Consider the following 16,230-nt stretch of genomic DNA (forward strand, 5'->3'; position numbering starts at 1 on the left):
GAACAGCAAGGAGAGACACCAGGAGAGACACCAGGAGAGACACAAGGAGAGACACCACCGTTTCATATGAACAGCAAGGAGAGACACCAGGAGAGACACAAGGAGAGACACCAGGAGAGACACCACCGTTTCATATGAATGGCAAGGAGAGACAACACCGTTTCATATGAACAGCAAGGAGAGACACCAGGAGAGACACCAGGAGAGACACAAGGAGAGACACCACCGTTTCACTATGAATGGCAAGGAGAGACACCAGGAGAGACACTCACCGTTTCATATGAATGGCAAGGAGAACACCACCGTTTCATATGAATGGCAAGTAGAGAAACCAGGAGAGACACCAGGAGAGACACCAGGAGAGACACCAGGAGAGACACCAGGAGAGACACCACCGTTTCATATGAATGGCAAGGAGAGACACCAGGAGAGACACCAGGAGAGACACCACCGTTTCATATGAATGGCAAGGAGAGACACCAGGAGAGACACCACCGTTTCATATGAATGGCAAGGAGAGACACCAGGAGAGACACAAGGAGAGACACCACCGTTTCATATGAACAGCAAGGAGAGACACCAGGAGAGACACCACCGTTTCATATGAACAGCAAGGACACCACTGTTTCATATGAATGGCAAGGAGAGACACCAGGAGAGACACAGGAGAGAGACACCACCGTTTCATATGAATGGCAAGTAGAGAAACCAGGAGAGACACCAGGAGAGACACCAGGAGAGACACCAGGAGAGACACCAGGAGAGACACCACTGTTTCATATGAATGGCAAGGAGAGACACCAGGAGAGACACACAAGAGAGACACTAGAGAGACACCACTGTTTCATATGAATGGCAAGGAGAGACACCAGGAGAGACACCACCGTTTCATATGAACAGCAAGGAGAGATACCTACAGGAGAGACCACCACTGTTTCATATGAATGGCAAGTAGAGAAACCAGGAGAGACACCAGGAGAGACACCAGGAGAGACACCAGGAGAGACACTCAGGAGAGACACCACTGTTTCATATGAATGGCAAGGAGAGACACCAGGAGAGACACAAGGAGAGACACCAGGAGAGACCACCGTTTCATATGAATGGCAAGGAGAGACACCAGGAGAGACACCACCGTTTCATATGAATGGCAAGGAGAGACACCAGGAGAGACACCAGGAGAGACACCAGGAGAGACACCACCGTTTCATATGAACAGCAAGGGGAGACACCAGGAGAGACACCACCGTTTCATATGAACAGCAAGGAGAGACACCAGGAGAGACACCAGGAGAGACACCAGGAGAGACACCACCGTTTCATATGAACGGTAAGGAGAGACACCAGGAGAGACACCAGGAGAGACACCAGGAGAGACACCAGGAGAGACACCACCGTTTCATATGAACAGCAAGGAGAGACACCACCGCTTTCATATGAATGGCAAGGAGAGACACCAGGAGAGACACCAGGAGAGACACAAGGACACTCCTAGGGATGGTTTAAGTACCCAACACTCCTAGGGATGGGTTCCCTGATGAAGTACTCAACACTCCTAGGGATGGTTTAAGTACTCAACACTCCTAGGGATGGTTTAAGTACTCAACACTCCTAGGGATGGTTCCCTGATGAAGTACTCAACACTCCTAGGGATGGTTTAAGTACTCAACACTCCTAGGGATGGGTTCCCTGATGAAGTACTCAACACTCCTAGGGATGGTTTCCTGATGAAGTACTCAACACTCCTAGGGATGGTTTAAGTACTCAACACTCCTAGGGATGGTTCCCTGATGAAGTACTCAACACTCCTAGGGATGGTTTAAGTACCCAACACTCCTAGGGATGGGTTCCCTGATGAAGTACTCAACACTCCTAGGGATGGTTTAAGTACTCAACACTCCTAGGGATGGGTTAAGTACTCAACACTCCTAGGGATGGGTTAAGTACTCAACACTCCTAGGGATGGTTTAAGTACTCAACACTCCTAGGGATGGTTGAAGTACTCAACACTCCTAGGGATGGTTGAAGTACTCAACACTCCTAGGGATGGGTTAAGTACTCAACACTCCTAGGGATGGTTGAAGTACTCAACACTCCTAGGGATGGGTTAAGTACTCAACACTCCTAGGGATGGGTTAAGTACTCAACACTCCTAGGGATGGGTTCCCTGATGAAGTACTCAACACTCCTAGGGATGGGTTAAGTACTCAACACTCCTAGGGATGGGTTAAGTACTCAACACTCCTAGGGATGGGTTAAGTACTCAACACTCCTAGGGATGGTTCTGTGGATGCTGCACTGACAGCCAATTGTAAAGACTGAAAACCAAATTAGGAAATGCACATTCTTCCTTTAAAATATTGTGCACCCCAGTCATCACAAACGCATTATCAGTGCCAATACCCTGAAGAGTATCTTTTTCAAGGTTACACTTACCTTACCGCCTTTACTATTGATCTGGCATCGCCCCCTTCCCCCTCCAATTCAACCAGCCCGGGAAATGTGGACACAACGGTTCGTTTTTTAGCGTTGAAATACCAAATCACCACACCCAGGTATTTCGAGAAACTGACATCAGTGGACTCATCCAAAAGGAGACTGAACTTCTCATCCATCCCCTACACATCTGATGTTACCCTTTTCAGGAAAATAAGGAGCCAGTACTCCCCTAATCATTTCTGTGCACTTGGTGCGGTCCATTTGGAAGTTTGTTGCTGCCACAGAAACTGAAAAGGCAGCTTTGCAAGCCATACTTTAAATGGTCGCATGCTAGCATGGAATAAATGCTTTGCAGTGGCCATTGCTATCGTGGCTTCTGCAGTTCTCCACTTTCTTAACCACCTGTGGTAATGTAGACGGCGTTGCGGGGTTGAAAGGTTTTGATTTATATACTTTGCTGTAGCACAATATTTTTTTGATGTCATACATTTTTTTTGCAAAGCATTTCTGATTTGCAGTACGCAAAGTATTGCCCGTCAATCATCCCCAATTACCCGCTCCAGCCACCCTTTAAATTCAGGTACAGACTCCCACCCCTTTCTGTACAATTTTGATTGAGACATGTTGATTAATGTTGTAAGTTATGTCCAGGATCAAAACATTTGTGACCATCTATATTCATTGGGTTTTGTCTCGTGGAACCCGTACTACCACCACCACCACCACTACGCTGCTGCAGTCAGCCGATGATTAATTTGCAATTTACCGAAATGGCTGCTGACGTCACTCACAACGCATTTTAGCAGCCAGACACGTGTGTTGTGACCGAGAACATCGTTTTTTTTGTCATTTAGAGGAAAAATGCATTTTAGCGTTTGAGTCACTTCATCAAAAGTTGCTAAAAGTTTTATTTTTTTAAGTATCTAAATTTGTTGCTAGGTGCAGTTAGATTCTTGGGTACTCTGAAAAGTTTCTAAATCTAGCAACAAAATTGCTAAATTGGCATCACTGATCTCAATACTGCCGGTTGATGAGACGGTTGCAGCCTCTTTACCGCCGTTCATCTGTGCACGACAACAATCACACTATAAGATCATTTTCCATAACAATTTAACAGAAAACGCGGACAGTTTGTTAACATAACATTTATAAAGGATTTCAAAAAAGGTAAGGTAGCAACAACAACATAATAAGGTCTGTGGATATATTATCCAACTCTAAACTTAATCAAGTATCTAAAAACAGCTAAATCAGTGCTCGGTAGCCATCTTGTTGTTGTCGACCGATATAACTCTTAATAACCCGTGTAGTGTCTTATTATTATTATTATTATTGTATATAACCCATTAATACACCAGGATGTCCAGACGAGGCCGTACCGGTCCGACCGGGCTCCGGAGGAAACGGGACACGGAGGAGCACCGGAAGGAGAGAAGACGGGCTCTGCAGGCCCGACACCGGGCCAACCTGGCCACCCTGTTCGAGACGCTCAACACCGTGGTCTGTCCCACATCCGACAAGATGCCTGCCAAGGTGAGAGAAATATAGAGATGGCTAAACAATCTGAAATTATCTTCCTCAGTTCCTCTCCTTCATGTGGGTGTGATTAGGGGCTAACTGGTTAACTGTTGCTGGGTAGAGAGGGTGTGATTAGGGGTTAACTGTTTCTGGGTAGAGAGGGTGTGATTAGGGGCTAACTGTTGCTGGGTAGAGAGGGTGTGATTAGGGGCTAACTGTTGTTGGGTAGAGAGGGTGTGATTAGGGGCTAACTGGTTAACTGTTGCTGGGTAGAGAGGTGTGATTAGGGGCTAACTGTTTCTGGGTAGAGAGGGTGTGATTAGGGGCTAACTGGTTAACTGTTGCTGCAGAGAGGGTGTGATTAGGGTTAACTGTTTCTGGGTAGAGAGGTGTGATTAGGGGCTAACTGTTGCTGGGTAGAGAGGGTGTGATTAGGGGCTAACTGTTGTTGGGTAGAGAGGGTGTGATTAGGGGCTAACTGTTGCTGGGTAGAGAGGGTGTGATTAGGGGTTAACTGTTGCTGGGTAGAGAGGTGTGATTAGGGGCTAACTGGTTAACTGTTGCTGGGTAGAGAGGGTGTGATTAGGGGCTAACTGTTGTTGGGTAGAGAGGGTGTGATTAGGGGCCTAACTGTTGCTGGGTAGAGAGGGTGTGATTAGGGGCTAACTGTTTCTGGGTAGAGAGGGTGTGATTAGGGGCTAACTGGTTAACTGTTGCTGGGTAGAGAGGGTGTGATTAGGGGCTAACTGTTGTTGGGTAGAGAGGGTGTGATTAGGGGCTAACTGTTGCTGGGTAGAGAGGGTGTGATTAGGGGCTAACTGTTTCTGGGTAGAGAGGGTGTGATTAGGGGCTAACTGGTTAACTGTTGTTGGGTAGAGAGGGTGTGATTAGGGGCTAACTGTTGTTGGGTAGAGAGGGTGTGATTAGGAGGCTAACTGTTGCTGGGTAGAGAGGGTGTGATTAGGGGCTAACTGTTTCTGGGTAGAGAGGGTGTGATTAGGGGCTAACTGGTTAACTGTTGCTGGGTAGAGAGGGTGTGATTAGGGGCTAACTGGTTGTTGGGTAGAGAGGGTGTGATTAGGGGCTAACTGTTTCTGGGTAGAGAGGGTGTGATTAGGGGCTAACTGTTTCTGGGTAGAGAGGGTGTGATTAGGGGCTAACTGTTTCTGGGTAGAGAGGGTGTGATTAGGGGCTAACTGTTTCTGGGTAGAGAGAGGTGTGATTAGGGGCTAACTGTTTCTGGGTAGAGAGGAGTGTGATTAGGGGCTAACTGTTGTTGGGTAGAGAGGGTGTGATTAGGGTTAACTGTTTCTGGGTAGAGAGGGTGTGATTAGGGGCTAACTGTTTCTGGGTAGAGAGGGTGTGATTAGGGGCTAACTGTTGTTGGGTAGAGAGGTGTGATTAGGGGCTAACTGTTGCTGGGTAGAGAGGGTGTGATTAGGGGCTAACTGTTGTTGGGTAGAGAGGGTGTGATTATGGGCTAACTGTTGTTGGGTAGAGAGGGTGTGATTAGGGGCTAACTGTTGTTGGGTAGAGAGGGTGTGATTAGGGGCTAACTGTTGTTGGGTAGAGAGGGTGTGATTAGGGGCTAACTGTTGTTGGGTAGAGAGGTGTGATTATGGGCTCAACTGTTTCTGGGTAGAGAGGGTGTGATTAGGGGCTAACTGGTTAACTGTTGTTGGGTAGCGAGGGTGTGATTAGGGCCTAACTGTTGTTGGGTAGAGAGGTGTGATTAGGGGCTAACTGTTGCTGGGTAGAGAGGGTGTGATTAGGGGTTAACTGTTTCTGGGTAGAGAGGGTGTGATTAGGGGCTAACTGTTGCTGGGTAGAGAGGGTGTGATTAGGGGCTAACTGTTGCTGGGTAGAGAGGGTGTGATTATTGGCTAACTGGCTAACTTTTTCTGGGTAGAGAGTGTGTGATTAGGGCTAACTGGCTAACTGTTTCTGGGTAGAGAGGGTGTGATTAGGGGCTAACTGTTGCTGGGTAGAGAGGTGTGATTAGGGGCTAACTGGCTAACTGTTGCTGGGTAGAGAGGGTGTGATTAGGGGCTAACTGGTTAACTGTTTCTGGGTAGAGAGGGTGTGATTAGGGGCTAACTGGCTAACTGTTGCTGGATAGAGAGGTGTGATTAGGGGCTAACTGGTTAACTGTTGCTGGATAGAGAGGGGTGATTAGGGGCTAACTGGCTAACTGTTGCTGGATAGAGAGGGTGTGATTAGGGGCTAACTGGTTAACTGTTGCTGGATAGAGAGGGTGTGATTAGGGGCTAACCGGCTAACTGTTGCTGGGTAGAGAGGGTGTGATTAGGGGCTAACTGGCTAACTGTTGCTGGGTAGAGAGGGTGTGATTAGGGGCTAACTGGTTAACTGTTGTTGGGTAGCGAGGGTGTGATTAGGGGCTAACTGGCTAACTGTTGCTGGGTAGAGAGGGTGTGATTAGGGGCTAACTGTTGTTGGGTAGAGAGGGTGTGATTAGGGGCTAACTGTTGCTGGGTAGAGAGGGTGTGATTAGGGGCTAACTGGTTAACTGTTGTTGGGTAGAGAGGGTGTGATTAGGGGCTAACTGTTGCTGGGTAGAGAGGGTGTGATTAGGGGTTAACTGTTTCTGGGTAGAGAGGGTGTGATTAGGGGCTAACTGTTGCTGGGTAGAGAGGGTGTGATTAGGGGTTAACTGTTTCTGGGTAGAGAGGGTGTGATTAGGGGCTAACTGTTTCTGGGTAGAGAGGGTGTGATTAGGGGCTAACTGTTTCTGGGTAGAGAGGGTGTGATTAGGGGCTAACTGTTGTTGGGTAGAGAGGGGTGTGGTTAGGGGTTAACTGTTTCTGGGTAGAGAGGGTGTGATTAGGGGCTAACTGTTTCTGGGTAGAGAGGGTGTGATTAGGGGCTAACTGTTGCTGGGTAGAGAGGGTGTGATTAGGGCTAACTGTTGTTGGGTAGAGAGCGTGTGATTAGGGGCTAACTGTTGTTGGGTAGAGAGGGTGTGATTAGGGGCTAACTGTTGTTGGGTAGAGAGGGTGTGATTAGGGCTAACTGTTGTTGGGTAGAGAGGGAGTGATTAGGGGCTAACTGTTGTTGGGTAGAGAGGGTGTGATTATGGGCTAACTGTTGCTGGGTAGAGAGGGTGTGATTAGGGGCTAACTGTTGTTAGGTAGAGAGGGTGTGATTAGGGGCTAACTGTTGTTGGGTAGAGAGGGTGTGATTAGGGGCTAACTGTTGTTGGGTAGAGAGGGTGTGATTAGGGGCTAACTGTTGTTGGGTAGAGAGGGTGTGATTATGGGCTAACTATTTCTGGGTAGAGAGGTGTGATTAGGGCTAACTGGTTAACTGTTGTTGGGTAGCGAGGTGTGATTAGAGGCCTAACTGTTGTTGGGTAGAGAGGGTGTGATTAGGGGCTAACTGTTGCTGGGTAGAGAGGGTGTGATTAGGGCTAACTGTTTCTGGGCAGAGAGGGTGTGATTAGGGGCTAACTGTTGCTGGGTAGAGAGGGTGTGATTAGGGGCTAACTGTTGCTGGGTAGAGAGGGTGTGATTAGGGGCCAACTGTTGTTGGGTAGAGAGGGTGTGATTAGGGGCTAACTGTTGCTGGGTAGAGAGGGTGTGATTAGGGGCTAACTGTTGTTGGGTAGAGAGGGTGTGATTAGGGCTAACTGTTGTTGGGTAGAGAGGTGTGATTAGGGGCTAACTGTTGTTGGGTAGAGAGGTGTGATTAGGGGCCAACTGTTGTTGGGTAGAGAGGGTGTGATTATGGGCTAACTGTTTCTGGGTAGAGAGGTGTGATTAGGGGCTAACTGGTTAACTGTTGTTGGGTAGCAGAGGGTGTGATTAGGGCCTAACTGTTGTTGGGTAGAGAGGGTGTGATTAGGGGCTAACTGTTGCTGGGTAGAGAGGGTGTGATTAGGGGTTAACTGTTTCTGGGTAGAGAGGGTGTGATTAGGGGCTAACTGTTGCTGGGTAGAGAGGGTGTGATTAGGGCTAACTGTTGCTGGGTAGAGAGGGTGTGATTATTGGCTAACTGGCTAACTTTTTCTGGGTAGAGAGTGTGTGATTAGGGGCTAACTGGCTAACTGTTTCTGGGTAGAGAGGGTGTGATTAGGGGCTAACTGTTGCTGGGTAGAGAGGGTGTGATTAGGGGCTAACTGGCTAACTGTTGCTGGGTAGAGAGGGTGTGATTAGGGGCTAACTGGCTAACTGTTTCTGGGTAGAGAGGGTGTGATTAGGGGCTAACTGGCTAACTGTTGCTGGATAGAGAGTGTGATTAGGGGCTAACTGGTTAACTGTTGCTGGATAGAGAGGGGGTGATTAGGGCTAACTGGCTAACTGTTGCTGGATAGAGAGGGTGTGATTAGGGCTAACTGGTTAACTGTTGCTGGATAGAGAGGGGTGATTAGGGGCTAACTGGCTAACTGTTGCTGGGTAGAGAGGGTGTGATTAGGGGCTAACTGGCTAACTGTTGCTGGGTAGAGAGGGTGTGATTAGGGGCTAACTGGTTAACTGTTGTTGGGTAGCGAGGGTGTGATTAGGGCTAACTGGCTAACTGTTGCTGGGTAGAGAGGGTGTGATTAGGGGCTAACTGTTGCTGGGTAGAGAGGGTGTGATTAGGGGCTAACTGGTTAACTGTTGCTGGGTAGAGAGGGTGTGATTAGGGGCTAACTGGTTAACTGTTGTTGGGTAGAGAGGGTGTGATTAGGGGCCAACTGTTGCTGGGTAGAGAGGGTGTGATTAGGGCTAACTGTTGCTGGGTAGAGAGGGTGTGATTAGGGCTAACTGTTGCTGGGTAGAGGGGTGTGATTAGGGGCTAACTGTTGCTGGGTAGAGAGGGAGTGTGATTAGGGGCTAACTGTTGCTGGGTAGAGAGGGTGTGATTAGGGGCTAACTGTTGCTGGGTAGAGAGGGTGTGATTAGGGGCTAACTGGTTAACTGTTGTTGGGTAGAGAGGGTGTGATTAGGGGCTAACTGTTGTTGGGTGGAGAGGGTGTGATTAGGGCTAACTGGTTCTGGGTAGAGAGGTGTGATTAGGGGCTAACTGTTGTCTGGGTAGAGAGGGTGTGATTAGGGGCTAACTGTTGCTGGGTAGAGAGGGTGTGATTAGGGGTTAACTGTTTCTGGGTAGAGAGGGTGTGATTAGGGGCCAACTGTTGTTGGGTAGAGAGGGTGTGATTAGGGGCTAACTGTTGTCTGGGTAGAGAGGGTGTGATTAGGGGCTAACTGTTGCTGGGTAGAGAGGGTGTGATTAGGGGCTAACTGTTGCTGGGTAGAGAGTGGAGGTGATTTGAGGGTTAGCGGGCTAACTGTTGCTGGGCAGAGAGGGTGTGATTAGGGGCTGGCTAACTGTTGTTGGGTAGAGAGGGTGTGATTAGGGGCTAACTGTTGTTGGGTAGAGAGGTGTGATTAGGGGCTAACTGGTTAACTGTTGTTGGGTAGAGAGGGTGTGATTAGGGGCTAACTGTTGCTGGGTAGAGAGGGTGTGATTAGGGGCTAACTGGTTAACTGTTGTTGGGTAGAGAGGGTGTGATTAGGGGCTAACTGGTTAACTGTTGCTGGGTAGAGAGGGTGTGATTAGGGGCCAACTGTTGCTGGGTAGAGAGGGTGTGATTAGGGGCTAACTGTTGCTGGGTAGAGAGGGTGTGATTAGGGGCTAACTGTTGCTTGGGTAGAGAGGGTGTGATTAGGGGCTAACTGTTGCTGGGTAGAGAGGGTGTGATTAGGGGCTAACTGTTGCTGGGTAGAGAGGGTGTGATTAGGGGCTAACTGTTGCTGGGTAGAGAGGGTGTGATTAGGGGCTAACTGGTTAACTGTTGTTGGGTAGAGAGGGTGTGATTAGGGGCTAACTGTTGTTGGGTAGAGAGGTGTGATTAGGGGCTAACTGGTTCTGGGTAGAGAGGGTGTGATTAGGGGCTAACTGTTTCTGGGCAGAGAGGGTGTGATTAGGGGCTAACTGTTGCTGGGTAGAGAGGGTGTGATTAGGGGGCTAACTGTTTCTGGGTAGAGAGGGTGTGATTAGGGGCTAACTGTTTCTGGGTAGAGAGGGTGTGATTAGGGGCTAACTGTTTCTGGGTAGAGAGGGTGTGATTAGGGGCTAACTGTTGCTGGGTAGAGAGGGTGTGATTAGGGGCTAACTGTTGCTGGGTAGAGAGGGGTGATTTGGGGTTAGCTGGCTAACTGTTGCTGGGTAGAGAGGGTGTGATTTGGGGCTAACTGGCTAACTGGTGCTGGGTAGAGAGGGTGTGATTAGGGGCTAACTGTTTCTGGGTAGAGAGGGTGTGATTAGGGGCTAACTGTTGCTGGGTAGAGAGGGTGTGATTTGGGGTTAGCTGGCTAACTGTTGCTGGGTAGAGAGGGTGTGATTTGGGGCTAGCTGGCTAACTGTTGTTGGGTAGAGAGGGTGTGATTTGGGGTTAGCTGGCTAACTGTTGCTGGGTAGAGAGGGGTGATTTGGGGTTAGCTGGCTAACTGTTGCTGGGTAGAGAGGGGGTGATTTGGGGCTAGCTGGCTAACTGTTGCTGGATAGAGTGTGATTTGGGGTTAGCTGGCTAACTGTTGCTGGGTAGAGAGGGTGTGATTTGCGGTTAGCTGGCTAACTGTTGCTGGGTAGAGAGGGTGTGATTTGGGGCTAGCTAGCTAACTGTTGCTGGGTAGAGAGGGTGTGATTTGGGGCTAGCTGTCTAACTGTTGCTGGGTAGAGAGGGTGTGATTTGGGGCTAGCTGGCTAACTGTTGCTGGGTAGAGAGGGGATGATTTGGGGCTAGCTTAGCTAACTGTTGCTGGGTAGAGAGGGTGTGATCTGTGGCTAGCTGGCTAACTGTTGCTGGGTAGAGTGTGATTTGGGGTTAGCTGGCTAACTGTTGCTGGATAGAGAGAGTGTGATTTGGGGTTAGCTAGCTAACTGTTGCTGGGTAGAGTGTGATTTGGGGCTAGCTGGCTAACTGTTGCTGGATAGAGAGAGTGTGATTTGGGGCTAGCTAGCTAACTGTTGCTGGGTAGAGAGGGTGTGTTTTGGGGCTAGCTGGCTAACTGTTGCTGGGTAGAGAGGGGTGATTTGGGGTTAGCTGGCTAACTGTTGCTGGGTAGAGAGGGGTGATTTGGGCTAGCTGCTAACTGTTGCTGGGTAGAGAGGGTGTGATTTGGGGCTAGCTGGCTAACTGTTGCTGGATAGAGAGGGTGTGATTTGGGGCTAGCTGGCTAACTGTTGCTGGATAGAGAGAGTGTGATTTGGGGCTAGCTAGCTAACTGTTGCTGGGTAGAGAGGGGGTGATTTGGGGCAGCTGGCTAACTGTTGCTGGGTAGAGAGAGTGTGATTTGGGGTTAGCTGGCTAACTGTTGCTGGATAGAGAGAGGTGATTTGGGGCTAGCTGGCTAACTGTTGCTGGATAGAGAGAGTGTGATTTGGGGCTAGCTAGCTAACTGTTGCTGGGTAGAGAGGGGTGATTTGGGGTTAGCTGGCTAACTGTTGCTGGGTAGAGAGGGTGTGATTTGGGGCTAGCTGGCTAACTGTTGCTGGGTAGAGAGGGGGTGATTTGGGGTTAGCTGGCTAACTGTTGCTGGGTAGAGAAAGTGTGATTTGGTAGGGAGGGTATACTTTTCTGATTCAAAGTTACTGGTTATTGTCGACTTTCTCTACTTTCCAAAAACATCTTCACCTACCTGGCCATGCAGGTATATCTACACCTACCCGGTGATGCAGGTAGATCTTCACCTACCTGGTGATGCAGGTTGATTTTCACCTACCTGGTGATGCAGGTTGATCTTCACCTACCTGGTGACGCAGGTAGATCCTCACCTACCTGGTGATGCAGGTAGATCTTCACCTACCTGGTGAGGCAGGTAGATCTTCACCTGGTGGATCCTCACCTGCCTGGCCAGGTAGATCTTCACCTACCTGGTGAGGCAGGATCTTCACCTACCCAGAGCGGAAACCCCAGTTGAATGTGTTGTATTGTAAAGTGTGATTGTAATGTTGTCTGGTCGGTCAGTGGAAGATCTTGGACCACGCCAAAGGATTTCTGAAAGAGCAGGAAGCCCACCTGAGCAGACTGATGCTACTGAAAGGTGAGAGGAGCCCAATGCCCTTTTGATGTGTACAGAAAAGCTCTGTGATTAAGGGCACGGTTTCTTATTGACCGACATGTGTTTTAGGGATATTCCTCGGTAATGAAGACGGGCCGTGCAGCTTGGAGGAAGTGAGGGCAGAGTACCGGAGGCTGCAGTCACACAGCAGGTACACTACTACCATTGACATACACCAGGAACCCACTGTTCCTACACCAGTCAGTTAAGAACTAATTCTTATTTACAATGACGGCTCACCGGGGAACAGTGGGTTAACTGGTCTAGGAACAGTGGGTTAACTGGTCTGGGAACAGTGGGTTAACTGGTCTAGGAACAGTGGGTTAACTGTCTTGTTCAGGGGCAGAACAACATATTTTTACTTTGTCAGCTCTGGGATTTGATCCAGCAACCTTTCGGTTACTAACCCCAGCTCTAACCACTAGACTACCTGCTGGTTACTTGTCCAACGCTCTAACCACTAGGCTACCTGCTGGTTACTGGTCCAACGCTCTAACCACTAGGCTACCTGCTGGTTACTGGTCCAACGCTCTAACCACTAGGCTACCTGCTGGTTACTAGTCCAACGCTCTAACCACTAGGCTACCTGCTGGTTACTGGTCCAACGCTCACAACCACTGGAGCTGCCTGCTGGTTGCCTGGTCAACACTCTAACCACTGGGCTGCCTGCTGGTTTACTAGTCCAACAGCTCTAACCACTAGGGTACCACCTGCACGGTTTACTAGTCCAACGCTCTAACCACTAGGCTACCTGCTGGTTACTAGTCCAACGCTCTAACCACTAGGTACCTGCTGGTTACTAGTCCAACGCTCTAACCACTAGGCTACCTGCTGGTTACTAGTCCAACGCTCTAACCACTAGGCTACCTGCTGGTTACTAGTCCAACGCTCTAACCACTAGGCTACCTGCTGGTTACTAGTCCAACGCTCTAACCACTAGGCTACCTGCTGGTTACTGGTCCAACGCTCTAACCACTAGGCTACCTGCTGGTTACTAGTCCAACGCTCTAACCACTAGGCTACCTGCTGGTTACTAGTCCAACGCTCTAACCACTAGGCTACCTGCTGGTTACTAGTCCAACGCTCTAACCACTAGGCTACCTACTGGTTACTGGTCCAACGCTCTAACCACTAGGCTACCTAGCTGGTTACTGGTCCAACGCTCTAACCACTAGGCTACCTGCCGCCCCCATAGATACTGGTGCAAAGCCTAGGTAGCCTAGCGGGTTAAGAGCATTGGGCCAGTAACTGAAAGGTTGTTGGTTTGAATCCCCGAGCTGACAAGGTGGGGGAGAAAACCTTCCGTTCTGCCGTTGAGCGAGGCAGTTAACAACAGCAGCTCCCTGGGCCCCGATGACTTGGGTTAAGACAGTTAACAACAGCAGCTCCCTGGACCCCGATGACGTGGGTTAAGGCAGTTAACAACAGCAGCCCCCAGGGCCTCGATGACGTGGGTTAAGACAGTTAACAACAGCAGCTCCCTGGGCCCCGATGACGTGGGTTAAGGCAGTTAACAACAGCAGCTCCCAGGGCCCCGATGACGTGGGTTAAGGCAGTTAACGACAGCAGCTCCCTGGGCCCCGATGACGTGGGTTAAGGCAGTTAACAACAGCAGCTCCCAGGGCCTCGATGACGTGGGTTAAGGCAGTTAACAACAGCAGCTCCCTGGGCCCCGATGACGTGGGTTAAGGCAGTTAACAACAGCAGCTCCCTGGGCCCCGATGACGTGGGTTAAGACAGTTAACAACAGCAGCTCCCTGGGCCCCGATGACGTGGGTTAAGACAGCTAACAACAGCAGCTCCCTGGGCCCCGATGACGTGGGTTAAGGCAGTTAACAACAGCAGCTCCCTGGGCCCCGATGACGTGGGTTAAGACAGTTAACAACAGCAGCTCCCTGGGCCCCGATGACGTGGGTTAAGACAGTTAACAACAGCAGCTCCCTGGGCCCCGATGACGTGGGTTAAGACAGTTAACAACAGCAGCTCCCTGGGCCCCGATGACGTGGGTTAAGGCAGTTAACAACAGCAGCTCCCTGGGCCCCGATGACGTGGGTTAAGACAGTTAACAACAGCAGCTCCCTGGGCCCCGATGACGTGGGTTAAGGCAGTTAACAACAGCAGCTCCCTGGGCCCCGATGACGTGGGTTAAGGCAGCTAACCACAGCAGCTCCCTGGGCCCCGATGACGTGGGTTAAGGCAGTTAAGACAGCAGCTCCCTGGGCCCCGATGACGTGGGTTAAGGCAGTTAACCACAGCAGCTCCCTGGGCCCCAAAGACGTGGGTTAAGGCAGCCCACTGCCCCTCTTGAGCCAGAGGGGTTTGTGGGTTAAGGCAGCCCACTGCCCCTCTCTGAGCCAGAGGGGTTTGTGGGTTAAGGCAGCCCATTGCCCCCTCTGAGCCAGAGGGGCTTGTGGGTTGAGGCAGCCCACTGCCCCTCTCTGAGTCAGTAGGGTTTGTGGGTAAAAAGCTGAAGACACATTTCAGTGACTAGGTATCCCCTTTCCCTAAGTACAGCGTGCCACCTGCAGTTAGTATAGATTACCACTGGGGGCAGCATCTACCCATGTTATTGATCATCTACCCATGTTATTGATCATCTACCCATGTTATTGATCATCTACCCATGTTATTGATCATCTACCCATGTTATTGATCGACTACAGTTGTCTATATACATCTACCCATGTTATTGATCATCTACCCATGTTATTGATCATCTACCCATGTTATTGATCATCTACCCATGTTATTGATCATCTACCCATGTTATTGATCATCTACCCATGTTATTGATCATCTACCCATGTTATTGATCATCTACCCATGTTATTGATCATCTACCCATGTTATTGATCATCTACCCATTGTATTGATCATCTACCCATGTTATTGATCATCTACCCATGTTATTGATCAACTACCCATGTTATTGATCATCTACCCATGTTATTGATCATCTACCCATGTTATTGATCATCTACCCATGTTATTGATCATCTACCCATTGTATTGATCATCTACCCATGTTATTGATCATCTACCCATGTTATTGATCAACTACCCATGTTATTGATCATCTACCCATGTTATTGATCATCTACCCATGTTATTGATCATCTACCCATGTTATTGATCAACTACAGTTGTTTATACACATCTACCCATGTTATTGATCACCTACCCATGTTATTGATCATCTACCCATGTTATTGATAATCTACCCATGTTATTGATAATCTACCCATGTTATTGATCAACTACAGTTGTTTATATACATCTACCCATGTTATTGATCATCTACCCATGTTATTGATCAACTACCCATGTTATTGGTCATCTACCCATGTTATTGATCATCTACAGTTGTTTATACACATCTACCCATGTTATTGATCATCTACCCATGTTATTGATCATCTACCCATGTTATTGATCATCTACCCATGTTATTGATCAACTACCCATGTTATTGATCATCTATCCATGTTATTGATCAACTACCCATGTTATTGATCATCTACCCATGTTATTGCTCATCTACCCATGTTATTGATCAACTACCCATGTTATTGATCAACTACCCATGTTATTGATCATCTACCCATGTTATTGATCATCTACAGTTGTTTATACACATCTACCCATGTTATTGCTCATCTACCCATGTTATTGATCAACTACCCATGTTATTGATCAACTACCCATGTTATTGATCAACTACTCATGTTATTGATCATCTACCCATGTTATTGATCATCTACCCATGTTATTGATCATCTACCCATGTTATTGATCATCTACAGTTGTTTATACTCATCTACCCATTGTATTGATCATCTACCCATGTTATTGATCATCTACCCATGTTATTGATCATCTACCCATGTTATTGATCAACTACCCATGTTATTGATCATCTATCCATGTTATTGATCATCTACCCATGTTATTGATCATCTACCCATGTTATTGATCATCTACCCATGTTATTGATCATCTACCCATGTTATTGATCGACTACAGTTGTTTATACTCATCTACTCCATTGTATTGATCAACTACCCATGTTATTGATCAACTACCCATGTTATTGATCATCTACAATTGTTTATACACAACACTTACATGTAAAATCAATTTCTATTGTTATTGTAGATGTCAATTAGCTTATTTTTTCCTCCTTCTCCCCCCTTCTCCCCCTCCTCTCCTC

General features: G+C 48.5%; 1 protein-coding gene across 1 annotated transcript; it reads left to right on the forward strand.

Annotated features, from left to right (window-relative positions):
• Positions 1-2,728: 2,728 nt before the first annotated feature.
• On the forward strand, positions 2,729-12,171 carry LOC127918068 (stimulated by retinoic acid gene 8 protein homolog; the record flags this gene model as incomplete). The annotated part of the gene is made up of 4 exons (XM_052501262.1): positions 2,729-3,019; positions 3,798-3,972; positions 11,927-12,002; positions 12,090-12,171. Coding segments are annotated over exons 2-4 (332 nt in total), but the record flags the coding sequence as incomplete, so codon positions are not given.
• Between the last annotated feature and the right edge of the window lie 4,059 nt (positions 12,172-16,230).

The sequence above is a fragment of the Oncorhynchus keta genome, unplaced genomic scaffold (assembly GCF_023373465.1).
Source record: "Oncorhynchus keta strain PuntledgeMale-10-30-2019 unplaced genomic scaffold, Oket_V2 Un_contig_1302_pilon_pilon, whole genome shotgun sequence".
NCBI lineage: Eukaryota > Metazoa > Chordata > Actinopteri > Salmoniformes > Salmonidae > Oncorhynchus > Oncorhynchus keta.